General features: G+C 41.0%; 1 protein-coding gene across 2 annotated transcripts in view; it reads right to left on the reverse strand.

The window, feature by feature from the left end:
* The window catches only part of mtcl2 (microtubule crosslinking factor 2), a 71089-nt gene that overhangs the window by 5790 nt on the left and 37313 nt on the right, over positions 1 to 27986 (reverse strand). The window contains exons 5-23 of one of the 2 annotated variants that reach the window (XM_026332471.2): positions 22914 to 22976; positions 19538 to 19705; positions 18514 to 18667; positions 17452 to 18019; positions 16868 to 17165; positions 16141 to 16362; positions 13504 to 13638; positions 11428 to 11550; positions 10703 to 10933; positions 10242 to 10358; positions 10000 to 10167; positions 6318 to 6470; positions 5883 to 5999; positions 3905 to 3969; positions 3540 to 3687; positions 2802 to 3389; positions 2011 to 2278; positions 1378 to 1590; positions 147 to 574 (exon numbers count right to left, since the gene is read on the reverse strand). In XM_026332471.2, the coding sequence (XP_026188256.1) occupies positions 147 to 574; positions 1378 to 1590; positions 2011 to 2278; positions 2802 to 3389; positions 3540 to 3687; positions 3905 to 3969; positions 5883 to 5999; positions 6318 to 6470; positions 10000 to 10167; positions 10242 to 10358; positions 10703 to 10933; positions 11428 to 11550; positions 13504 to 13638; positions 16141 to 16362; positions 16868 to 17165; positions 17452 to 18019; positions 18514 to 18667; positions 19538 to 19705; positions 22914 to 22976 (4227 nt within the window). Of the gene's footprint in view, positions 1 to 146; positions 575 to 1377; positions 1591 to 2010; positions 2279 to 2801; positions 3390 to 3539; positions 3688 to 3904; positions 3970 to 5882; positions 6000 to 6317; positions 6471 to 9999; positions 10168 to 10241; positions 10359 to 10702; positions 10934 to 11427; positions 11551 to 13503; positions 13642 to 16140; positions 16363 to 16867; positions 17166 to 17451; positions 18020 to 18513; positions 18668 to 19537; positions 19706 to 22913; positions 22977 to 27986 lie in introns of both variants that reach the window. The other variant, XM_026332470.2, reaches the window with a different exon arrangement.

Below are 27986 nucleotides of genomic sequence, written 5' to 3' on the forward strand. Positions count from 1 at the left end.
TGTTGTCTTTGTATTAGCTGAGTTGTTCAGAATGGACAAAGCTTTAAATTGTGTAATTAATAGTCAACGCAAAATCTGCAGTTATCTGCAATAGCATAAATGATATATGATATATTTATATAGCAACAGATTTCAAGAGGTCTCACCTCTGTCCCGGTTCCGGCAGCACTGGTGTTGCTCATCATTTCCTTGCCTCCTCCCATGATGCTGACCATCTCCTCTCCAGCTGTCTGTCTCATAAACCTCTTATTAACAATCCTGGTGACACTGTCGTTGCCTGCACCCAATCCAGCCAGTACTCCAACCCATCCCACTCCAACTGACACACACTCTGGCTTGGGTTCATCTATACCACCGAACCCTCCCAAGACACCCAGACCTCCAATAGCGCCCAGGGAATCTCTTTGCGCTTTCTCCCCAGGTAATGTGACTCCTCCCTGGCCACGGCTGCTGCAGAACTCCTGGACTAGGCCCCCGAACCGCTGTGTGCTGGGGTCAGACCCACAGACTGCTGCCCCGGAAGGTTTCCCTGCAGCAGGAGGCTGACGTGCTGGACTGGCACCCTGGCTGGCTCCTAATGGGGAAAAGATCAGTGTTATTTTGTCATTTCAAACTGGTTTTGGAATAACCATGAAGAGCAGGAAACAGCTAACTGTATATACGTTGCAATTAGCAGATCTAAAAAAACAAAAAAAACAAAGTTGTTTACATTATTTTTGAGTGCCTTGTTTGTTCAACGGTACTGATGCTATATCTTACAGTTTAGACATGTGCCTCACTGATTTAGATGAACAATCAGTTGGCACATCTGTTTTTTGTTTTTTTTTACCTCTGCCTGCTCCTGTTAATGATGTCAAAGCTAAAACCAAAAGCTGGAAACTGCTTCTGTGCTTTCTTGGATCAACTCTACTTTTATTATAAGGCCATCATATTGCATATTGACAAGCATATTGTTTATCCATGTGCCAGATATAGTTCTAAATCCTGCTTTTCTGTTTTTATAGCAATGTAAATTCAACATGTTTGAACTATGATATGAGTTTGGAAAGGTTTAATTAATTTATATTAATTATGTATATATTGATAACCATATTTTATTAATTCATAATGTAACTATATATATACTAATACTATATATATATATATACTAATATATACTAATACTCATATATACTTGGATTAATTGACAGTGTCCTCTACCATTTTCTCCTTTGCCTTAAATAACTGGGTTTAAAATCTGACAAGAACTAAAGTGTGATACTGATTGGCATAAATTTGTGTGCATTAAAATAGTCAAATTTGAAATATGGGCTTCGTTCATTTTACTTTTCTCCTGTCTTCTTCTTGTATAAATGAGCTCTTCAACCAGTATCTTACCTCCGTCACCTCTCCAGAGCGACTCTGTGCTTCCAGAGTGTTCCACCACACTGAAGAGGCTGGAGAGGCCGTCAGTGAGGCCACTAAGGACCGGGCTGTCCCTGGTGGTGGTGGAGCGAGCCCAGGCTGAGCCTCCACCCATTGGTCTCTGTGAGAGACTCCACAGGCTGCGGTCCCTGGCAGAGGAAGTCCCATCAAGCCTGGAAGTGGAGCCTAAAAACAGAAATGTTGGATATTTCACTCATTAAAAAATATACACTGATGAGCTAAAACAGCATGACCACCGCTTCCTAGTACAGCAACCCTGTGAGTCCTCTGCTCAAACAGCTCTGACCTGCCAAGGGAAGGATGCCACAAGACCTGTGAGGTGGTGTGTGTTATCTGGTACCAAGATGTTTACAGCAGATCCTTTAAGACTTTTAAGTTGCCAGGTGGAGCCTCAGACTTGTCCCTGAACATCCCACATCACGCTGCCTACCAACTGTTCGCTTATGCCAAAGTGGCAAGGGCCACCTTGAGATGGCTAATCAGAGCATCTCCAAAACGTTACATTACAAAAATATGAAGCAGATGAGTAGAGCATTAATAACATAAATTGGGTTAAACCTGGTTACTTAAAAAAATTCAAATTACCAGAAGACACCCTGCGCTGTAGTTTTGGTGATCCATACTTGGGTGAACAGCACGGCCTATCAATGCGACTGTGAACCTTATCCAGGGATGTTGACATCTGCCGAGTTCGGGCCGACACTAATGAGGATGTGGTAGTGGAGGTGGGACGAGGAGACCAAGCTTTGGAGTGTAACCCAGTCCCCCTGCTGCTGGGAAGGTTGTCAGTCTGAAGGCCGATGCTGACATACTGGGCAGCTGTCTGCGTGGACCTGGTGGACATGCTGACCGCCTGGGTAAAAAAAATAAATGTGTTCAATGCTACAGGACAGAGACGGTTCCAGATATGATGCCTTCCCTTAACCCTACAGTTGTAAAACTAGTTTCTGTTACTGTCTCCACCTTATGTCTGTTAGAGAGCCTTGAATGATTTTATAGTGCAGTCACATCATTTTAACCTGGTTCCAGGACAAATCAGCTTCCTGCAACAATTAATTATTTAGAACATGAGACATATTAAAATTCTTTAAAATAGTCGACCTAACAAGCCGTTTGGCATTCAAACGTAGACAGAATACAAATTATAATAGAACAGAGAATTATAATGAAAAGGCCTGAAATATAATCCTAAGTCATATGGTATTATTAATGCATGGAAAGATCACCCTAGTATATAATAAATATATAATCAAAGGGTTTTCTGTGCTTAAACAAGCCAAGACAAGGTGCAGCCATTAGTCTTATCACACACCTGTTTGTTACCTGATACAGTGTAAAGTCCTATCCTATCACTTTTGTAGGCCAAAGCAACTTACCTGACTTCCATGTTCCTTGCTGGATTTCCTCTCCAGAGATGAAGAGCGTATGGCCTGGCGGACACAGTTGGTCATTTCCTTCATGTCGTCACTTAAGTTGGCTGAAATCTCCCCGATCTCTAGGCGGTGGAAGGCTGATGAGGCTGTCATCCCATCAACCACGCCATTAGTCGAACTGCCAATGCCGTTGTTGATGACAGTGGGGATCGAACCGTTGATGCAGCCGCTTCTGCTCTCCAGCAGCTCCCTGTGCTGCTTTGACAGTGAGCTGAGCCACTGCTCGTACGAGGGCGACAAGGAGGATGGGGTTTGTCGTTGCTCGACCATAGGAGCCACGCCTGCATCCCAGCCACTCAGCCGCAGGGAAAAGCTCCCATTCTGGGCCTGCTGCTGTTTGGCCTCATGGTTCCTTCTCTGGTGCTCCATGCGTCGAATGGCCGGAGGGCTGTAGTAGATCCGGATGCCCGTGCGGTCTGGAGCAGTGTAGCTCCTCTGAACAGACTCCAGATTCAGTTCTGATCCCACTGGGCTGCTGCAGGAGCCACTGGGACCATCCCAGGTTTTGTAGATGTCTCCAACCTCTGGGGTCTAGGACAGGACAAACCAATATAAAACGATTACACATTTTAAACTCTCTTTATTAATATAAATCAATAAGCAGAAAGTAAAGAAAGAGAGACGAGGAAAAATATTATGCAATTTTAAACCAGTCAATGTATAAAACCATAACTTAATAACCTCATTGGTCAAGTAGGTCCAGTTCTTCCTGGTGAGGTCACCCAGCTCTGGGCGAATCAAAAAAGGTGGGACTGCAAACTGGGTTTTCTCCTCCTGACTGGCTGTTCTGTTGATGTCTGGGCTGTCCAGCTCTGATGTGGATCTGGTCCTTTTTTATAAAAATCAGTTGAGTGAGTTGAGAAAACAGAAGAGAAGTTGTACTCTGGATGGTTATCTTTCAGAATGACAGAGTTAAGACTTATTTATGAGACATCTGAACGGATGTTTTTCATTGTTTTAGATACAATGATGAAGCAGTGCCAAAGCCCAGCCAATGCACTGTATTTCAAACCAAGTACTGTAAGACACGACTTTTTGATTGTTACCTTGGTGAACCTGTTCCATTAGCGAAGACTGTGTCTGTACATGACTCCCCACCTGATGACTTTGGCTGTGGGGACAAACAAGACCCAGACTGTCAGTGAAAAGTAAATCGGTCTTCTTCTTTAAAGCTTATTAGCTTTTAAATGACCTATATCATTTGCACAAATAGCTCCTGCAGTCTTCTTTTAACACTAAGAGACTAATAGATGTAAGACTAATGTAATGTATGATCTTAAGGTCAGAACCCAAATACTGTTAAGAGGAAAGAGAAGGAATGAGAGGGAGTGGATGTCTGGGGACTTCCACCTGCAGCCCATGTTCCCTGGTTGTCACTAAATACAAGTTCTACAAGTTGCACTAAACAGTACAGATACTTTCTGTTCAGTCCACATCTGTTGTGAAATTATGAAATAATGAAAAAAGGGTTTCACTTTCTAATTTTCACTTTAAAATACAACAAACAAGTTTTTGATTTAACTATATATGTATAACCAATACATACAATTGGTTATAAGCCATAATACATACAATAACCAATTCCAACACTCTTCTTTTCACAGGTACATTTTTTACCTTCCTATTCAAAACGTAGTGGCCTTTTGACAAAGTACACGGAATAAACTGTTGTAAATAAATACTCCATAAAGCTCATAAAGTCTACCTTTACAAAACCAATAATGTTTTTCTTAACATTATCAGAAATACACCACTTATACATTTACCACTGTAATAATAGCTCTAACTCAAGCAACCCTTAAACTATCTGGCCTGAAGGGGGCACTATATACAAATATCAGAAGTGTTTGACCCAACACACAATGAGAGTAGTTGGAGGAGTTGGGAGGGATAAGGAATGACACGCACCCAACAGCAGGAAGGAAGAGGAGGGAGATGGACAAGAATGAAAGCAAAGAAGGTGAGAACAGGAGGACAAAGACACAGTCAGACTGAAAACATCAGTCCGAGGAGAGATGTTGAAGAAACACTGGACTACCAGCTGTGGACCCAGGTCTTTATTTCTCTATATGTTTATAGGAACCACTTTAGACACTGATGCAATCCCTCTATCAGCCTGCCTGACATGTTGCAGCAGCTTGGCACTGACTGCACCAGCGTATAATCGGTTCTGACTGATCATGTTTTCCCAGTGAGCTCAGCTTAACATTAAAACTGCTCCTCAACCACAGTGAGGCAATAACACCAGACAGGGTTCTCCTCACTCACATTATGGCATTAAAGTCTGGTTACTGTCAGCATCAACAAAAGCATCCTGAGATAAAAATACCCTGCAAAAACAGCACTTAGAAATGTGTAATTTTGGGGTCTATTTTGACATTGCCAGTGTTGATACAGTGAAGCACAGCAGCATAGACATTTTCTGGGACCTATAACAACCACACTAAAGGTCTGATTTGGTTATTCTCTGAGAATGAAAGACTTTTACTGTTGGGCTTTTGCAAAATTATGACTAATAATCTTCTATATCTATGGAAAATGGCTTTTGAAGAAGGGATGTGATGCTTTTTGACAAGTAGAAGGAGTTGCTCTCTTGCTCTTACAGTGGAAACTCGAACTCAAACTCAAAAAGTTGTGTGTTGCTACGGGTTCTGGTGAATCAAAACAACGTGGAACGACCAATTAAAGCAATGGGTCCATGAGTGTGAAGGCCAAAGCACTGCAGCAATTCATAACACTAGATGAGGGAGTTCTCTGAAATATACAATCCTCTCATCTTAATGGTTGTAAGATATTTTAATTTAAATTAAAAGTGGGTGAGACCTCACACATTTGCATTATTTGAAACTACTAACAATCCAATGACTTGATGTACATTTAATGCCCTCCATATCATAGACACACGATATACACCTTCACTTTCTCAGGTTCCATTGTCCCAACATGCACTCATTTGTTATCTCGTCCTTTATCTTTGACATTTCCTTCACACACCATCTCTCAGACACACAGAGTCTTGCTTACCTTCGCCTGTTGTGCAGTGGCTTCTCTCAGCCTCTGCTCCCACTGAGCTCTCTCCTGACTGAACCTTTCCAGCAGTTCCAGCTTCTCTCTGCCCCAGTTACTCTCTCCGATCTGAAGCTGATTGGTCCACAGGTCGGTCACACCGAAGAGACAAAAAGAGGAGGCCAACATTAGAGGAGGATGAGAAAAGAGGGATGTAGAAGCAACCCATGAGAATTTTTAGAGAAATAAATGGGTACAAACAAACAGGCTGTGTTTATAACCCCTCCAAAACCTAGACTTAAGTTTGCTCTTTAGATTTAGTTGCATTTCTTATCTCTACTTTATTCACAACCAAGTTGGTGGATAGTTAGGAGACCGGAGGCAAAAGTAAAACAGCCTCATATACGATGTTTTGCCTTCCAGCTGAACCAGATACACACATCCAGTTCTCACCTGTTTAGTTAGGTCCATCACAGCTGCATAGGACTCAGCCAGGAGGTGCTGGTGCTCTTCACGCTCCCTCTTTAGCGCCACCTTCAGGTCTGGAGGATCCAGTGCATCAGCGGAGGACAAGGCTGCTGCTGCTTTACCAGCTTTGGTCTCAAACTTGAAAGGTGAAGACAGAGAGGTCATGTAAAATATAGTATAGTAATACCTGCAGTAATAATAGTAATACACCAATAATACTGACACCAAATGACAAACCGACTTGTAATGGAACAGTTGTGTGTCCATGTTAAAATTATTTGGACACATAGAGGGAAACACACAGAAATGTAACTATGACTCATCATGTGACCACATAGAGATTTGTAATGGGAAGTCCCAGCGTCTCTGCATGTTTCCCCTCACAGGGGGGACGTTTCATAAATGATCTCATAGGTGATGTCTTTGAAATATCACTAAGATCGCTGCTGCTTTCTTGTCTTCACACACAGAAATAGATTTATAGATATTAGACAAGTGTCCACATAGATGAGCTGCTCGCTGACTCTAGAAAGTTGGTGATCTTTTTTCTTTTTTCTACTCCTCTGTTTTTTTCTTCTAAGTATAAGTTAACTGAAATACCTTTTCTCAAAATTTCTGTTCTCACATTTTTCTATTGCTTTTGATGCTTCAGAATAAAATGTCAGTTTTTAATGTTTCTTCAAATACTTTTCCATCTTTCCTCTCTGATCATCCCCCTTCTGACTTACTTCTAACCCCTTCTCACCCCGTCTTTACAGCTTTTACACCCTCTATTTTGAGCACTCTCACTCTTTTTAGCTCTCCATAAATTTGGCCTGCTGTCACAGTGTAAGTAGGTATGACTGCTTTAAAATTTTATCAGCTCTGCTTTGCCTCGATCTGAGCATGGTACTTCACACAGCCAACCCTACAGGGCCACACTACACACCCCCAGACCCATCAAACATCTCTCTCTCACCAGTGGCACTGGTGTCCCTATGTGGTGCTAATGGCAGCCAATCACAGTTGAACACACGCACACGTAGCCCAGCTTTCGTCTCCCATAGCAACAGCGTTTCTCGTTAATGATGAACGTAACATAACGAGCCTCACATCACGCCCTACGTCTTAACGAGGTTTACTGCTGAGGCATTAGAGGGAGGGTGATTTTACTGGATGACTGGCGTTTATTGGCGGGCGAGAGACATCTGGTTCACGACTCGCCTCTCACCATTTAACAGGTCCAATTACTTTATTTATTCAACTAAAACCTTGAACATAAAAGCATACATTTATTAATTAAATTTGACTACAATAATTCCAGCAGGACACTGCAGTGCCTGCATAGTGAAGAGTCTTTCTCCCCCTCAAAAAACACAAAAGAAATTAGCCATTAATGAAAAGTTTCCCTCCACATTTTGCCACATTGTCATGTAGCTTTACAGCTGTTTTCCATAAGTATGAAGCAGGAATGGAGAAAAGTATTTGTAGCAAAACACAGATGAGAGGTGGTAACAACAATAATTAAACCACAGGTCTCTGAGCGACATGTGGAAGATTAAAAGGAACAAATAAATTTCACAATCATTAGATCTTTTGTGATCATTGTTATACCAATTAGTGTTTGCAAAATACTATTATAGTAACGTATGACAAACACTGTGGGTGTATCAGTATAGAATATTTTCTAGTCAGATGCCAAATTAACAGGTCTATTTTTCTGATTGAACCTATAGCTATTATAATAATTCAACTATATACATATAACACATATTTACAGACTATCTATCTATCCATTCATTCTCTATAGTGTTGAGTCCAGTTTAGGGTCAAGGTGGGGAGCCAATCCCAGATGACATTGGGCAAGAAGGAGGCAATTTAGACAGACCAGTTAACCAAACTCCATTTTCTAGAGAACCATTTTAGGGGTGATAAAAAAGAAAACTAACAAATGACCTACTTTGGTATTTATATATTGAATATTAAAGTGTAGCTGCACTTCAGGTGCACACTGACAAACCTTCCCCCCTCCCTGATCCTTCATCTTAATCCTCCCTACATAAATCCTGCAGATTTAACAGATGTGATGAATGAGCAATCAGAACTTCCAGCTGCTTGGTCTGTGTCATTGCAGAGACAGCAGGTGTTCGTAACATGTCCTGGATGACTGATAAGGGAAAAAAAAAAAAAAGAAGCTTCGGTGTGGTACTGCACCCGTTTAGTTCTCTGTTGTTGTTTGTTTATTAGGATGAACAGCAAAGATAATTTCTTGTCAAGCTGTTTGACAAGTAAGTGTTCAGGCAAGCAACACCTGGAGGTGATGACAGGAGGCCCTGGAACTGATGTGGTTGGCTTCTTGGTGAACACACACACACACACACACACACACACACACACACACACACACACACACACCACCATCAACAACACCATCAAATGGATAGCATACTTTACGGAGCATTGTTGACAGTGGAGAGATTGGCTTCAGCTGTGGCATGTAGGCCAGGGTAACACACACACTTGTATTTTTATCTTTGTGAGGACATTCAGATATAATGCATTCCCTAAACCCTAACCCTAACCATCACAACTAAATACCTAACCCTAACCTAAACCTAATTCTAACACTAACCCTAAAACCAAGTCTTCAAACAGGAGTCGGAAAAAGTGAGGGCTGGAAAAATTTCCTCACTTTGCTAAAATGTCTTCACTTTGATAGAAATATGCTAAAAATGGTCCTCACAAATAAAGAAGTACAAGTACACAGACACAGACAAAATACAAAAATAAGACATATTTGCATCTTCTCAAACTCACAACCAGACGAATTTGATCTTTGATTGATCCACAAAGGTTTGGCTGTAAATTTAATAACCTGCAGGTTATTAAATAGTAGTTAATTTTAGTCATTAACTACTCAAAGTCGCATGGAACTAAAATATTAATTGTGGTTTATCTGTACATGAAAAGATAAGGGTAGAATACAGATTTAAAATGTAGAAAAATGTATTTGGGCATATACTTGACATATAACAATAGACCAGAGAACAATATACTGCCAGGAACACAAAGAGCAAATGAAAAGACATTTTTAATTGCTCAGCTTCATCAGGTCTCTCTGTCTCCTTTCTCTTTTTATTTTAGCGTTTCTTTTTTTTCAGTCTCAATTACTAGTTGGTTACACGGAGGTTGTGTTCTATCTCAGAGGCTGCTAATTAACACTATTAGCACCGCTGCTGCTGTTATGAGACAAAGAGACAATGGGGGAGAAGAGGTGGAGAAAACATTAAAACCACCACTCGCCTGTGGACGAGACAGGCAGACAGAGAACAAAAGCCTTAGATGGAAAAATAAACCACTCGGGAGATTGAGAAGCAGAAACTGAGCCCATAGGATGTCATCAGTTTAAAAAAAAAAAACCACTTGGCAAAATGAATGGTAACCACTTCAGAGCAGAAATGCCACAGATGTGTTGCCCAACAGGTGCACAGGCAAGAGAGAAGCCTACAAACAGAAGTCTCACGAATTCATTTGTTTTTGACGTAACTTGGCAAACTTGTCTGTGGTCAGTGGACAGTGAGCTCTGCTCAGCGTTCTGAGCATCAGTATTTGACAGCTGCTGAATGTCAACATCCGTCTCTTTATAGGCGAAACAACAGAGCAGCCAAAAGAAACTAGGTCAGCTTACCTGTGTTATAAGGCTCTTTAGTTCAGTCCTCTCCACCTCCCATGATGCCTTGGCCTTTGCAAACTGCTGGGTGAGTTCCTGGGAGCCTTGTCTCTCTTGTCGCAGCTCTCCACTCAGATCTTGCAGCGCCACCTTCAGGTCTGCCAAGGTGCTGCTCACGGCGCTCGACTAGAGGGATGACAGGCGATCCACGTCAGTGTCTGTGCCTGTCTGTCTCAGTGCGTCTGCGTCACTCTCCCTACCTTGATTGTTGGGCTGAGCGGTTGTTCGTCTGCAGCAGACTTCTTGTCAGTCTGATGGGTGGAGCTCGTCAGGTTCTCCTCATCCAACAGCACGTAAAGATCCTTCAGGCTATTCATCTACAGAGAGCAGAATCACCCATCACTGATATAACACACTAATATTGAATATTATGTGAAATACAACACATTCTGTGTACATTTTCTTTCTTATAAAGGACCTAATTCAACCTCAAAATGTTTTCTCAAAATCCACAGCGTCTGATTGAAAACATAATCATATGATTTAATTTTTTCATACGTTTAAAGTTGGGATATTATTTAAAACAGTACTGATCTTTGATGCACAGCCTACCTGAAAAATGAATATGTAAACACACATTTCTGTTCAAAATAAGGCCATGCAGTATGTCAGCACTATGCACACTGAACTGTCAAATGAAAAGCACGATATCTCCTCGTACCTCCAACACATCTTTCCACTCTGTGTCCTTCTTGCAGCCCAGTCTCCACTGTTTGAGGAAGCAGCGTAGTTTGAGGCTGAGCAGTAACAGGGCCTGTTTGAGATGTTCAGACTCCTGGATCAGCAGAGTCCTCTCCTGGCTCCAAAACTTCTGCTGCAGCCGAGCCTGGAGGCTCAAACTCTGCAGCTGGAAGTCCCGACGAAGCAGAGCCTTATGGTGCTCCTCCTGGAGCTGGTTTGAGAAATGGTTTGAGACAGGACAAGCAGAGAGGACTTCAGGCCAAACCACTTCATTTGCTGAACGTTTGTTTGCTTTTAATCAGGTAAATCAATAAAACAAGTGAGCCAGTGTGTGCCATCTTGTTTGTCTTAGAATCTAACCACACTGTTCACTCTCTTAAACCAAAAACAACATTGTTATGGACAAGATGTTTGGTTTGCTGTTGGTCAGTGAAACCATTTTTAGCATTTTACAGTTTTCTTAAGAAAACATTTAAAATATGTTGTTTAACAGTACTCAGTGCTGTAACAGTACTCAGGTTGGGCACAGCATTGATTCTACAAAACACGAATAAATAACATCAGATGTGGCATCAGGTACATTAGTTCTGCAGATTTCTGTAGGTCGTGGTATTTTATTGTGTCAGTCTGAGTTTGTGGTCATTATACTTACATGGTTGGTTAACTAGCTGTGTGTGTTGGTTGTACTCGGTGCTGCAAACTGACCTGTGTGAGTTTGAGAGTGACTTCTTGTAAAATCAGTTTTTCCTTCTCCAGTTCCTCCTGAGCTCCTTGAGCAGACTCCTCAGCTTCAGACAGCCGAGCCTGGAGGTCACTGCACTGGCTCAGCTGGAGGGGGAATAAGAGGGATGAGGAAATTATTAAACTGGGAGAAAGACAGGGCAGGAGAACGGTGGAAAGGCAGAATAAATAAGAAGTGAGGAGCAGCACGAAACAGAGCAGAGGATAAGATCACACTGGCAGGAAAGGAACCAAAACAAGGAAACAAAAAGAGTTAGGAAGGAAAGGGTGAGTTAGAAGGAGACAAAACAAAGGGAGAAACAGTGAGAAAAAAGAAGAGAAACACATAACGTGGCAGTTTTGTGTTACAACAACCTTTACATCACGGCTCAGAGGCCTCACGCTACTGTCCCCACACACAAGCATCATCTCATGCACCCTCCCACGCCTCATTTGGCTGCTGAGTGAGTGCAACCCACCTCTCTGCGATTAATGCCCTCTTTCACCCTCCACTGGGCTCAGCCTTTGCCCTCCATCACCCCTGCCACTCATAGCCTCCACTGTGAGCCAGATAAACTATTCTGACCTTTGTTACAAAATGACTGTTGCTCATGAAACTGTAGCAACCAGAGAGCAGAAACACAAAAGCAGGCCACTTTAGATGAACTTAATCAAGTTTATGATGATCATGATTTTCTTCTTCACTTGTCAATCATCACACTAAAGCAAAAAAAAAAAAAAATCCCCCTGTGGCACAAAAAAGCAAAAAGCAATGAACAGGCATATTTCCAAAACCCTCAGTACAGAGCTGGAGTCAGGATTCGACTGACCTACCTTAGCACTAAGACACAGGGGGAAAAGCTGTTCTAGCTCTAAAAAGTCACAAAAATATGCTTCAGCTGAATAATCACCACTTCTTTATCTATTTTATTTAATCTGTGCACAAATACGAATGTAAAAACTGACAATTTGTGGTTTTACATGGTTTAACTAGTCCTTGTTAAAGGGACCATACACAGCCTCCAGGAATCTTCCTGTCCTGTCAGTTTGCATGCAGATAGACTGCTGCTCCAGAAACCTGCCTGCATTATAATACAAACTATTGAATATTGCATGCCTGTACTGAATGAGTGTGACTGTGTGTGGCTGAACGGTGCTGAATGCTGTATGTATGTATGTAAACACTGGGTGTTTGTATTGCTGTGTCACTGCTCTGCTCTATTCATCCCTGCTACAAACTGTCTATCCATTATATCTGACTCCCACTTGTTATCATACTCTTTCATTCTATTTTGGTCTCCCTCTCCATTCAGCCTCTCCGTTTGGGATACATGTGCAGACACACAGGGCCCTTGTTACCATGGGGACACACCAGCAAAAGGTCAACCAAACAAAGGTCTTTTCTTCCTGTCAGTCCTGCAGCTGATGGTGAAGTCATTGTTTATGTTTGTTTACATTACTGTGAAGGTCTAGCATCCGTTTGGTTTAAACTTTAAGCTACAGTATGTGTTTCTAAGTGTGTACAAATGTTTATATAGAAGAACCTTTAACAGACATTTGCAGGACGTCAGTTTGGGAAGAAGGGAGTGAACACAGCATGAAGGAACACTAGAGGTTAGTTCTCATGGGTTTAATTAGCATTTATTTCAGATTTTGTTTTGTGGTTATTCATATGCTTTAGGATATGTCAATGATGTGACATATTATCTAATGACATATGTGGATATATATGACAAGTAGGTTTAGCTGGTTGCCCCAAATTACATTTGATACATATATTCAGCTTCTATCTTCCCTAAGAGTGAGTCAGTAAATGTTCCCTCCAACATTTACGGACAGTTTCCTTAACAGACCTTTTACTTGTTGTCCTCGAAACATCAGCCAACCCCTCACCGTTTGCCTGTCTATGTGTACAAAAGACAGAGTGAGAACTCGGACATTAGCTTATGGCTGAAAAACTGTGTTACTTGTCTGCTGTGAGATGGACTAGAGGTGAAAACGCCCTAGTGTGTATGTTTGTGCCTGACTTGATATGAATGACTGTGATTCTGCGTGACTTACCAGTGCATCATCTGCCTCCTTCTCTTCCTGTTCCAGCTGCCTGGTTTCTTGCTTTTGCACTTTATTGCTGTCTGATTGGCTGTTTTCTTCAGTTTGACCTTTCACCTCCAGTTCTGAAGGGTCTCTATAATCAAGCTGCTGCATGCATGCATGGGCAAGTTAATGAAGAAAAAAAAAAAACAACAACAAACAAACAAAAAAATCATAGAGGAGAGAGGGCGAGACGGGGGGAGGAGAGGTTGTGGACAAATACAAGGAGAAAATGATAGAAAAAAAGAGAAACACAACAATAAGAAAAACAATACAACCATGATGGTGTCCATTTATGTGACAACATTGCAACAAATTAAAAATAAAAAGAGAACAAAAATGATTCATGGCTCTCACATGATGAAGAAAAGGATGTAGAGGAAGAAGAGCTTGGTCAGAGAGGAGAAGGAGAGAGTGGAGAAAAGAAAGAAGAGGAGGATGGAGGGTAGAATGAACAGCTGAAGGGGGAGGAAAGGAAACACGGGAAGAAAGGCACAAGGAAGGAGGGACAAGGGAACAGGAGAGAGGGAAAGGAAGGAGGAGAGTTAGGATGAAGAGAGAGAGAGTTAAGATGAAGGCAAGAGTGTGAGTAAGGCGATTAGGATGGAGTGTTAGCGCAAAGGCGGCAGGCGAGGAGGGAAGCAGAGGCCGAGGGAAAAACGAGTGCAGGTGAGATGGGAAAGGAGGAGGAAAGGGAATCAAACAAAAGAAAAGAAGCAGTGAGGTAGGTGCCAAAGATGAGGAGGTGTGAGGAGTGGGAGAAATGAGGTTTAAAATGAGGTGAAGGGAAAGTGAAGTGCAGAAATTGACCGTTATGGTGCCCATGCAGAGGGAGAGAGGGAAGAAGGAAGGGAAGAAGGGAAGGAGAGAGAGGAAGGAAAGGAGAGGAGAGATCGAAGGGGAGTTGGGACTCAGAACTGGCCTCTAATGGAGCATAAACATTGTACTCTATGTACAACTGCAACTATGCATCATTTCATCACAGCTTCTTCCAAACAGGCAAATTAGATTGGATCAAAACAGAAAACAAAGATTTGGTAAGAAACAAGTCAAACAAATGAAGAAATTCCAAGATTTGATGTTTTCTCAAATGTCTTCCTGACAGTCACAGGTAAGAGACAATGTGCCACCCATAGTACTGTTGAAAAATAAGCCAGTTAAGGAACTTTAAAGTCTCTGCTGATCCCCAAAGTCTGCAGACAATAATAAAAAAAAAAAAAAAAAAAAAAACAGCAGATGCTCAGGGAACATCATAAATCACTGACAATAAGGTGTAACCCAAATATTTCCCATTGGAGCATTTCAAACAGAAAAAGTGATTTATGAAGTATGACTGGAAATCTATTCAGAGCGAGCTCACCGTATCATCTTCTGCTTTCAGAAATCTGTGCGGGGAGACTCAGTCATAATCTCAGGTATATTTCGGAACTGGATTTATATAGAGCTTTTACTCTTTACACACAACTGACAGATAATAACTCTGATTATTTGACTCTTGCTTCCAGGCTCCAGATTTTGTGTTTCTGTCAGCTTAGTCTTAAGTAGATGTGCAGCCTTCTGTTTCTTACAATATTACATGAGCAGAGGATGTTCACTGTCATAATAAAAGCTTTGGTTCACCCAGTCCCAGGTGTAGAGTACTTAGTATCTGGACTGACTGAAAAGTAACTAAATACATGGACAACACCAAAAGTTCTATCCATCCTACTCCTATTTTTCCAGTTTCTAAAGAAAATAAAGCTGATCAAGGCCGTGTCCGACTATGCTTTTAGTTTAGTTTATATAATAATTTCCTTATTCACAAAATCTACTCACGGATCAATCTTTTTGCTCATTTTATAACTGTCCCTTTGACCTCAGTTATGATGCCATACTGAGTTAGACCATAAATGTGAACTCTATGGCTATAAATGTAACTTTAAAGGAACGTAGCAAGAACCTATAGTGCTGAAGCACACTAGATGTAAATCCAGACTGTATGCTGAATTGGTTTTACGATCTGCTGATGGAAAGACATAAAAATGGTGCTTAATGTGCTCTTAATAACCTCAGTATGTCCATGCAACAAGTAGGCTCCATTTGAGGCCTAAAGCAGCATCTAAACACCAGGTTAGGAGGCAGTTTAACAGCATGCAGAGGACATGGGTGGCATCACGTGGAGAGCTTTACTAGTAGCACTTCAAATCTGACTTTATCTGTTCCATCTGCACAGCAAAGGCAAAACTATTTTCCTAATTATACATTTATTTTGGTCTATTTGTCAGCAGTGTTGGAATAGTTTCAGATTAGTCTGGAATAAGAACAGACAGACTACTGTTTTTATAGTCTGTAATTGTCCGGCTATTGCTGCTGGTGCATCAGATTTGAGCATGCTGTGTAAATCCATTTTTCACTTTGACGAGAAACTAAAGCCACATGTTTAAATGAGGACAGCCAGTGTTAGTCATCCAAACTAATGGGTAGGCATTGAAACAAACACAAAACTAATGAATAGAGAAAGAAACTAATGACAGAATATAAATCAAACAAAATAAAAGACAAAAAAAGGTTGATGATAAAAGAGTGTAACGAAGAGTGGAGATGAGGAGTGTGTTCCTTGTCTTTTACCTTCTCCTCAGCAGTGTTAAGTCTCTCCTGGTTATCTCCAGAGCAGGGGAGGGAGGAGCAGGGAGAGGCTCCCTCCACTTGAGCATCACTTGCCCCTGCTGGCGGTTTACCCAGGCTGTCTACCTGCTCCACAAAGGACTGCAGCTGGGTGTGCAGGGCCTGAAGCCTGCTGGTCAGAGCACCAACCAGAGGCCGGTCTGCCAGGTCAGACAGCTCTGAAATCTAGGGAGACAAAAATAAAATTATAATTACACTCATCACAGTCATTATTGCCTGATAGAATAAATGGCCTGGGCTGACAAATGACAAGCTGCAGTGCTGACACTACAAGTGGCTGAACAATGACTCCAAGAAAAAAGCACCACAGCACTGCACCTGTTCTTGATTCCTCTTCGGTAGATGAATATCAGAGTAAATACTAATAAACTGGCATAAATTTTATCAGGACTAGAAGTATCTGATGCTAACTGTGGACAGACAAAATCAAAAAAGGGGATAAATCTGTCCTGCAGGGCAACGTGAAGGTAAGACATGAGAAGTCAGGTTGACTTATTTAGTACAGCTTTTTAATTTGTACAAAAGTCATATATCTTCATCATATAACACTCACAGCTGCAATGAGAGTTGAGATTCAAAGAGCCACATGACTGATTTGTATGTTCCAATAAATTTATGAAAGGCTGACTTTTTGTAAAAGAAATGAAAACACCAAACAGAGGACATGTACCTGGGAGTGAGGCTGAGGTTTCTCCAGGTCACACGGTTCTGCTGCGTCGTTGCTGCAGACCTTGTGATAGATGGACGGGGAGGACGAGGAGAGGCAGTTGGACTCGGGGGAGGTCAGGAGCTGTATTGCCGTGGAAACCAAGCGGGCCTGGTCCCTCATGGCCAGCAAGGCATCATGGTCCTTCTGCCCCAGGCACCCAGGGAGTGTTGCGTCAGCGTTGTCCTCGATCTTCTTTTTCTGTTCCTTGATCTCGAGGGCATCATTCTCACCCCCTACTGGCTCTTTGCGGTGGGGTGGGCTGGTGGAAAAACAGAGAGCACTTTGACAACTTCTTGTCTATGCTGGCTTTAAAAATTGAGATTAAACATTAATTCCTGTTCAGGAAATTAGAAACTTGAACTGTCTTGTTTTGTTTTCCCCTGTTTTCAAGGTCAGTAATTAACTTTCACTTTTCCAAAGTAGCTCACTGCTGATAAGCAATAATAGCCTGGGATGATTCTTAAGTCTCTAATCTAAAACCACACTGTAAAATCACAACTTCTTCTAAAAATGCTGTAATTGAATACTTGATAATTTAGGAGTACCTAGTGGGAAGGCACTCAGCTGAGTCTCCAGCCTCTGCGTCCGTCTCCAGAGCCAATCGTAGTGTGGAGGAGGAGGATGAGGAGGGAGCATGGTAGGAGGCCAGATCACATCGCTGCAGGTTGGACAGAAGTACTCTATTCTCATACTGTAGCTTCTTCACCTTCCCGCTCAGTTCTCCAATCTGAAGCTTCGCCACTCTAAGCTCCTCCTCCTGAGCAGGGGCGTCCACCGAGATAAGCACCGCCCCTTCCTGGATAGAGTGGACCGGGCTGTCATTAAGCAGCCCGTCCGTCAGCGACGTTAATGAATTGGACAGCAGGCTGGACGTCTGTGGTGGCAGTTCAGATTTATAGCGGTTGATCTCGTTCATCAGGAGCTTGTTCTGTTCTTCCATCTCAATTAGGGACCTCCTCAGCAGCTCCGCCTCTTCCTCCACAAACTGGAGGTGTCGCTGGAGCTCCATGACGTTTTCAGATGAAGCCCCACCCCCGAGCACCATGGCCCCTCCTGCAAGGCCAAGACCAGCCCCCAGACCACCACCAACACCCGTTAGTTCTTGAGGACCATCTAGGGAAATTGAAAAAATGCGTGTTTAAGCGGTTGAGAAAGCATCTGAGGAATAAATTAAAAGAATATGAAATAATAACTTCAGATGAATCACGCAGTCAGGCAATAAATAGTGTGTAGTCTTCAGGAAGAGTTAGGACAGATTGTAAATAGTGATGGGATGAAATAATAAAGGAATCTTTAGGAGCAATCCAGTGTAGAAAGGAAAAACAAAAATCAATATAATGATGATGAAAATGAATGATTTGATGTCCTAACACTGTCAGTGTTGATTTTGATGTCTTGATGTCTAATTTCTGTACTGTGTGTGCAAACTTTTCTAGCTATCCAACATAGACAGCTCAAACTAGTCAGAGAGATTAGACATTGGGGTAAGTACCGCTGATCTTCATTAATCAATGAAAAAAGGTTGTGTCCAATATATTTTAAACACTTTTGCCAAACAAGATGTTTAATTAAGCTTAAAAAAAACAAACAAAAAAAAAAAAAACTACCTTGTGGTCCCTTCATGTCTTCCATCTCAGCTCGGAGCCCCCGGTTCTCCACCTCCAGCTCCACAATCCGTCGACTCAGCAGGTTGGCCTCCTCCTCCACCAGCTTCAGATGGACTCTGACCTCCGCCTCGCGGGTGTGGGGGGAGTCAGCAACCTGTGGGAGGAGGGGAACCACTTCCTTACTCATCTCCCACTAGTTCATAAGCAAACTTTTAATCAACTGCTGACCTTTAGGGCTGCTATGACTGATGAGTCATTTAATTGCTATTAACTTCTTCTGCCCTCTTTACCACAGCTCTGTTACCCCTACATCCATGGTTGGACAGGACGAACCACCATGTTAATAACTTTGTCAATAATTATAAGATTTTCAGCATAAGAATTTCTAGATATTGACATGTTCATCATTAACATGCCCAGAAACTCAATGCTGAAACAACTATTAATACTGCAGAAACATCAGCTGTTTTCCGGTTGTTGAAAGAAGTGGCTCCAAAGCAAATTAGTTTAATAAGCTCTGTGGAGTATTTTCACTGCTTCTAAAACAATGCAAATGCAACATGAGTTTTCCCAGGCTTGTTGGCAAGGGGGTAATATCTACCATTTGGGTTTTATAAGGGTACAATGTGTGGGAATACTTTACAAACCATAACCACCATAATAACCAAGCGGCGCCACCGTGGCAGCCCTTGGACAAAGTAAAGACAGAAAAGCTACATGCTAGGAAGAGATAAAAACTCAGGGCTTAGCTTCTCCTTCAGAAAACCCTTCCGTTGTCTGTATCCCAGTTCTGAATTATTTGAGATCAAAATCTTTATCTCTCTTCCACCTTTTCCAATGTGAAGAGGTGGGAACTGCATTAGGCTACAAATGAGCATTTAGAAAACTGCATTTGGCTTTTCTTATTTGTTCTTTAATAAATATCTGACAATGAACAAATAAAATCTGTCCAGTTCTTTGCTTTTGTATAAAAGCTGATGCACAGAGTATATCTGGGTCCTCTGTCGTTCTCGTCCCCCCTCACCTCCTCCACAGTGAGCGATGCATCGACATCTCCGTACAGCGACCTGTACTTGGCCAGCTCCTCCTTCATGGCCTCGCTCTCCTTCACCAGCTTGGTCAGTTTTTTGCACATCAGGGCTGATTCCTCTTTGGCAAAGTGGAGCTGACACTTCAGGTCTGAACTGTCCTCCTGCAGTGATGGCACAAAACGAGAAGAGAGCGCTGACATGACACTGATACAGAAAGTGATGGATCACAGAGAAGCTGACATGCACACAGAGCTGGTGCTGCAAAGAGCATTTCTTGTCTCTAACTAGTGATGACATATTCAGTCAATCAATTTTATTGAAAGCTTGATGACTGATTTATCCTTCAGAAATTTCATTGCAGACCATATTTCCCACTTACAAAATAAAATGTTTTTTTTGTTTGTCAAATCTTTAAAGTTGAAAATGAATAAGAAAAAAAAAAAAGATTTGGTCAAATCCTGATTACTCAGATTTGAGATATAATGTGTAACACACAGGCAAAGCAGTGAAAAGGCCATGACAATTATTTCTTTAAATTTAAAACCTGTCTGAGATCTATCGTGTGGTTATACAGAGATGGAACAAAAACCTGACAGAGGTGAAAACACACAGAGAGTAAGAGCTGTGGACAGATGCATATATGCAGCTGTAACATTTAAAAGACACAGTTGCTCAACTTGGAATCCGCAACTTGAAATTCATCCAGACTGACAGCTGGACAACACTGGAGATCTAAAGTGAAGCACGTGAGTGATGGATATGACACTGAATTAAGTGCTGGTGCTGCGTAAATTTGAGCCTTTTTCCAACCACAGCAATGTTTTGTCCCCATCCCTGGTTATTACAGGACACACTAACTTTATGTCACTTTAAACACAAGCTCCAATCCATTACAGGACTTTAACTCAACTGAGATTAAATTAATTTTCATTCCACTGAAAATTACTAAGAAATAATCATGGCAAAGAGCTATTTGGATTGGTTCTTTATGAAGTTTTTACCAAAAAATATACAATAGAGAAACTCCACCATACTCACCCGGAATCAAATCTATTTTAATATCATATAATCAATATTTTTTCTAACTCACTAGAATACAAACTATTGAACTGTTTGACAAAAGACAGTTCACAAGTAAATTATTATTATTATTACACTTCGTGACAGAGAAATGGAAGCATTATGATAGTTACTATGGTATGATGTAGTGTTGTGTTCACAGTTTGTTTCTAAAAACTGTCCAACACATCAACGATCTTTAAACTCTATAAAATTATTTTCATTTGTAAAGTCCAATTGCTCTGTGGAGTTTTTTTAGCCTATTTTAATTCTTTGTTTTGGTTTTTCCACATAATTACATTTACACCTTTAAGGGAGTTGGTGGAGACCAAAACCTAAGCTAAAAGGAGAGTAAGTACTAGACTTAAATTCATTTCAAATGAATGACACAAAAACATTTTATGTCCCCAAGTGGCCAAGAAACTGTTACTGTAACTTTAGTGTAATAACAGTAATAATGATATAAAAGAAGATAAATGGTGTTCATCTATGTGTATTTCTCCTTAAAACACACCTCAAACTCAGCTGTAGCTACTGCTGACCTGAGGTGATCCTGTGCTGGCATTCCTCAGAAGCAGCTCTGTATTTGTTTTACAGCCTGTGGAGCATTTCCAGCCACATTAAACGAGATGAGGGCCAATGCATTTACAGCCATTTATGGTATGTGGCTTGGAGAGGGAGACCAGGCTTGTGTTAGCAACAGAGAGATGGTGGTGAGAAAATTACCTTCTCTACAAACACCTTCTGGAATGACATGTTAGTCCTCTTGCTTTTTAATCTATATATGTGTTTGTTGTTCTGTAAATCCCGACCATATACAACTACTTAGAACAACTGTAGAACTTTGTCACAGAAATAAAAGGACTTCCTGCAGAGTTTGAACAAATTTTGTGACTTGAAAAAATGAACCCGGAATAGAGAGTTTGAAAAAGTAAAGTTGAGTGTCTTTTGGGTGTCTTTCAACGAAGAGAAAGGCAGAATGAAAACCCAGTAGAGAAATAGAACGTGACACTAGATCTTTTCTGTAATCCATAAGGATTGCAGTAAGTACAAACACCTGCAAGACAAACAGAAAGCAGAAAAGAGGGAGAGACGATGGCAACGAGAGGGAATAGAGAACTGCTGATGTATTTGCTTCACAGACAGAGACAGACAGCACAGCCCTGAGCTGTGGGGCAGAAACACACCTTTCTAACATCACAGTTATGATCAGCTAATACAAATATGTCTACTCTTAAACCAATTTTTGATTGAAATGAAAAACAAAGTGTTTTTTAAGATTAATTTTGCAAAAAGGTGGAAAATATTCACTTTATGTTTAACTAGTGTCAGTGTCATTTTATAGAAGCAGCAGGTTAATTGACATATAAATGTTTTGGTTTTTCTACTTTCTCATAAATGACTATTTGTCAACAAGCATATTTTTCCATTCGTTATTGATTGCACCCTGATTCTATGTCTTATTAAGAATTTTAAGCACAAAAAACAACAGAATATGTCAACAGCAAAAATTACCTTAATTTTTAGATTTGAGCTGCAATAAATTGTGGTTGATTATAAATAATGAGGTATTTTGTGACTATTCTGTAAATTAAGGCTATTTTGCATTTCCTTTTAAATGACCTGAACATTTGAGGACAGCTCAGGGGCATAATGCTGATTAATGTCATCCCATGCTCTGCGTGCACTGTAACATAAATTTATTTATGTGTGTGTTGATGTTCATGCAGAAAATAAACCGCAGGAACTGACTGGTGGAAAACCATGTTTGTTAATGACTGTGTGATTCACAACTAAGAAGATCTGTGGAGAAACTAGTTTGTGGCATTGTAAAGCAAAATCTAAATAACCTTGGCAACTAAAAATGCAAAGTAGGCTTAAAACTAATGATTTATTTTCAATCACGCAGAGAATCCTGTGTATTGACTGAAATATTGATGCTGTCTCTGTCCCTTCCATCGTTTATATCTCACTGATCTTTTCCAATTTGTCACGCACTGTCAACATACTGTATTTTTCCCTCATTTTGCCATTCCTCATCTCCTCTTGTGTGTTTTCTCCCACAGCTCTTCCTCTCTATAGCCTTTGCTCTTCCTCCTGCATCACGCTCTGCAGGGCTGTCAACTCAGCAAACTCAGCTGTTTGTTATTCATGATATCAGTATGTGTCCCTCTATTCCTGTGTGATGTTGTCTTTTGTGCATGTCACTCTCATGTCTTTAGGGTTCACTTGCTGAAACAGCATTTTGTTTGTTTTATTGATTGAGTGTTTGGGGAAAACCATAGCTGTGTGTAAATGTGTGAGTGTTACCTGTAGAGCGAGTTTCTTGTCAGGTTTGTTGTTGGGTCGTGCTCCTCTTTTCTTCTGGGAGTTCTGCAACACATACAGAGTGTCATTAGTGAGCCGTGACAGCACATCAACTGTCATGAAGAATGAATGTGAAATAAAACAGTGGGAACAAAGAAACTGTCTGCAGTGGAGCAGAAAGGTGAGAATTCAACGTATGTTAAACCAGTGTCCACACATTTCATTTCATTCAGGTCAGTAACCTTCCACATTTACAGATTCCAAGCTGCTTAAATCTTTGTGTACTTTTGAACTACAGTCCTTAAAATTTCTAGGTAACACTGCTGAAACACTTCATGCTCTTTAGTTTCATCCTAAACTAACTTAGGAGGCATTTAAAAGCATTTCACCTCAGATCTGCTCACTTATCATCTCATGTGGTGACAGATCTAAATACCAACTCTCAGCACCATCTGAGAGTATAAGCTCTTGGCTCTATTTCCATGTTTAACAAAAATGACAGTGTCTTATGTTATTTTTTTTTCTTGATTTGTTATTTTTTGGTGCAAAAATGATGAACACACTTTCTGATTTTATTATAAAATGTTCAACATAAAACCAACCGTACATCTAGAGGCTTAAAGCAAGGGTGGTGGTACAGTACACACACACACACACACACACACACACACACAGTGTTTATATGATATGACAGCGCCTCTCTCTTGTGCTCTGCTCCAGATACCATAGCTATGTTGATCATTCCCAGGATGATTTTGATCACGAGGGCAACCCTGATAAGATTGTGGAACAACAGTGAGATGCAGGTATGAACACAGATAAAGAGAAGGAGAAAAAAAAAAAGGGAAAAACACAAAGAAAAAATTAAAGGAAATAAAAGAGGGAAAGAAAAAAACAAAAGAACAATCACCTACTGGCATTAACAGAACACTGGGTTACAGTGCTAATAACTACTCTGTTCACACACACATTATCTTCTGTTCATCCAAGTTTCTGCCTAGTGCATTAGACCCTCATAAATCATCACACACACAGACACACACAGACACACACAGACACACACAGACACACACAGACACACACAGACACACACACACACAGAGTTGGGACAGACGCTGCAGTGAAGGCAGCTAAGCTCATCTGGCTCAGTCTGTTTCCATGGAAACAAGCTACACTCTGCAACCAACCACAGACAACAAAAGAAAGGAACGGAAAGACAGATGGATGTAAAAAGACGAGGATGAAGGACAGGAAAAGGTAACTCAGCATGTTTGAAGTGAACGATTAAAAAGGTGCGAACCTTCACGCGGTGAGGAATTTTCTAAATAACTCCTCTCATGTCCAGGTGGAGTTGAAGTACAGCATCAGCATGAAGGTTGTTTGTTTGTTTATCTGTTTTCTCCATCCAAAACCGTGTGTCACTCTTCAGCTCTCCCTCCCTCACCTCCTTCTATTGTTTCATGTTCTCTGGGCTATTTCCCAAGCTTTTCATTTTTCATCTGCTGCTGTCCTTTCCTCCCTTCTGTCCTCCCTTCCTCTCCCAGTCTCCTAGACCACTTCAACCTCCTATGACCTGATGGACATCACATTTTTGGCTGTCTGCACCATAATACTTAATTCTGTGACACCCTGTTGTACACAAATGTGGACACAGAGCTTCATGTTTAAAGACAATATCTGGCTACTATATTTATTATTTCCACCTAACCCCAAATAACTAGAACACATCTAAAATGCAAGCCAAATAAAAGCTTTGGTCTTAGCAGGTTAAGATCAGTTTATGAGAGTGCAAACAGTCTATTAATGGCTTCAAACACACTGATCAATAAGCTTGCCTGATAATGGAAGCATTGATTCTGACTGGAGGTTGAAGAGATGTCGGAAACAATTGGTCCGGGCCTTCAGCTGAGCATTGTTCAGTTGCAGAGCCGTGGCATGATGGAAAAAGATGGAAATTAATTCGTGCAAGACAGGAGGGAGCTCATGACACTGAAAATCACACCTTGCTTCATTTGCATCAGTGATTCCTGAATTGCGAACAAGAGGAAAAGATTCCTGATCTGCCAGATGATTGAGTCTGTGCATAAAAGCCTCAGTGGGATAAAAGCAGACACAGGTAGGGGAGGGTAAAAGATCCAAGAAAATCACTGATATTGGATCCATGTTGATTGTTTTTTTATTATAAAATACTTATAACATCACTTCAAGGCCTGAACTGTCAGGTAAACTGGATAATGACTAATTTAGCTGATAAATACCTTCACTTTATGAAACAAGGCTTAGTTTTATTATATTATATTATTTTACTTATTAGCAGGCTAATTCTCATTTTTACAAAGCTCTGCTTGGAAAAGTGTATTACTCATTATGTAAATGCGTACACACACACACACACACACGCGGTGCACACACACTGTGATCAGAGTCTGGTTCTCATGTTTCTGAGCCCACAGGTCTACACTTACACTGCAGATAACAGGCTGACGTCCATGTTATCTGACAGCACATTTAACAGCTTCTGACTGTGTCCTCTGCTTTTCTGGCAGGTTCTGTCAGGTAATGTTTTACTGAAATTACACTATTGAGTCTATAAAGGACTGCTGATGGAAGGGGGGAGGGCAGATTGTAAATGCAGAAAGGGGTTGCTAAAGAGTGAGACGTGGATTTTCGAAAACATAACTTCTCGTCCTTTGCCCGACTCAACTGGTGAACAGAGAAACCAATCAGGGCACAGAGGGGAAGAGGAAGAGTTGGTCTATGACAGAGAAAAATGGATGGAGAGACAGATAATGTTTTCCACACATGGACGTTAACAGCGAAAGAGAGTTGTCTTTTCTCTGCCATGCATGAGGAGGTGTGAACTCTCCTCCTTCCAATTTGATCTATCTGCAGCGCAACCAACCGTGACATTCAGGCAACAGAACAGGGCTGAGATCAACACACAGACACCTCATGAGAGACCCCGAGGACACTGGATAACGAAGGCCAGAAAAATGCCTGATGAGAGTAAACTAGTGTTGAACCTCTGGATGTGGAAATGATGTGACCTCAGTGAGGTTATGAAACTGAGAACAGGGAGCAAATGATGAAACCTAAAATATTAAGACACGACAGCACCATTATAAAACTGACGGTCTGTCATTCAAACAACTGAAAATCAAAACAGAAGACTGAAAACAGTCTCTTTCAACTACAAAAGTAAATACACTACAGAATAAACTCAAAGCTGCTGTATTGAGATGATGCTTCTACTCTCTGACAGATACAGTGGAACAAAGTAAGATATTTCTTGTGTGCTGATATAGTTTCCAAATGCCTAGTCAGGTCATGCACCGTCACACAGGTTAACTGACAGTAGATGAGATTGTTCCTTGAGAACTGGAGACAGAGATTTGTTCTCAGGGTATACTCACCTGAAGTAAGAGCTACACAGCACAGAGGAGGAGACATCTATGTTGAAATTGATTATAAGTGCATGTGTCTTTTCTTCTCTACTGTTTCTAAACATTGAAGTGTTCTATTTTTTGTTTTCATTGACTGGTGAAGCAGTTTGTTCTTGCACTAGAAAGGTACTTTACATTTACTTTACCTCATTTTTTTAAATTGCTACTGGTAATTTAGAGCTTCAGGTCAACTTAACCAGGCTGAACATGTCAAGCCTCTGACGCAAGATTCAGGATTTACACTGGGCTGCTGGGGTTGTTCTTCGTCTGTTAGTAAAAAGCAGCCAAACATGTCACAAATAACATATTTACTCATACTTTCATGCAACGTTTTTAAATGTGGGACACTTTTAGGCACTAATATTCTCTCTGAGAGCAGCACATTAGATCAGATTGCTAGGACACTGAAGTACAGTGTGCACATTAAGAGAGTGTGGGTTTAAACTGATGTATTTGAAGTACAAGCAGCAACAAAGCGACACACACTCACTATGAGGGGCCAGTCTCAGCCTGAAAGAACAGGGCACTCACGTCTCATCACCACCACCGCACACACTTGAACAAAGAGTCTATACATCACGTCACACAATGGGTTGCATAACCAGGGTGTGTGTCGATGTGTGTGTACGTGTGTGTGTGTGTGTGTGTGTGTGTACGTACGTGTGTGTGTGTGTGAGAGAGAGAGAGAGAGAGCAATAAGGTCGAAAAGATGCAGACAGAAAGTGAAGTGTGAAGAGGGGGACTGGAGGAGATAATTAGACACTACTGCTGCTAACAAAACACAACAAATCAGACCAGTACAGATTGGACACTTTCAATAAGTCTTTAATTCAGTATATTAATGAGAATAGAAAAGCAACAAGTCTTGTCTTGTTTTTTTTTTTTTATCTGCTTCAGTTTTAGTTTTTAATAAGCAAAATACTTTAATAAATAGAAAATCGTCTGCTCAAATCTTATTTATTGAGCACAAGCAATACAATCACGTGTATTTAACAATACAAAATACATGCTTGTAATGTTGTGTGCTGAGTCTAATATCATATTTATTCTGGGTTACACTTGATAATTGCTTTCACTGAATTCCTTGGATGCAGATGCAGCTTTAAGCAGCTCTCTGCAATTGTTGCAAGACGAAAACTACGCCAGCGTTTCTCAAATCCCTTCTATGCTCAGCTCCTCACAACACACTCACACTGTTTCCACAATCTCTGAAGTGTCTCTCACACATTTTGTGAACACATTATAACACCCTGCTAGTGATGAATTAGGAAATAAACAGCCCATTTACTCCCACCACTTCTAGCATAAAGCCTGCCTGTCTGCTGTGATGTTGTCAGTGAGACCAGACTGAGAACCAGAGTTCAAATAATCCTAGACATTTAGTCAGCATTCATTTTGGTCACATTATCATTACCAGGTATCATTACCAGCAGAGACGATACTGGAACAGTAAAGAGATAAACGTGAACACAGAATTTGAAACTGGAGTTTTCTTTCAAGAGTCTGCAAATTGATTTTCATACTTGAAATTCAGGATTTTTTTTTTTTTAGAAAGGACTGCATGGAAGAGAAAAAATCATAAAACATACATGAATTTGAGCAGCAGAAACTCAATATGGTTTTATATGGCAGC

This window comes from Mastacembelus armatus, chromosome 7, assembly GCF_900324485.2.
Source record: "Mastacembelus armatus chromosome 7, fMasArm1.2, whole genome shotgun sequence".
In the NCBI taxonomy this organism is placed as follows: Eukaryota; Metazoa; Chordata; class Actinopteri; order Synbranchiformes; family Mastacembelidae; genus Mastacembelus; species Mastacembelus armatus.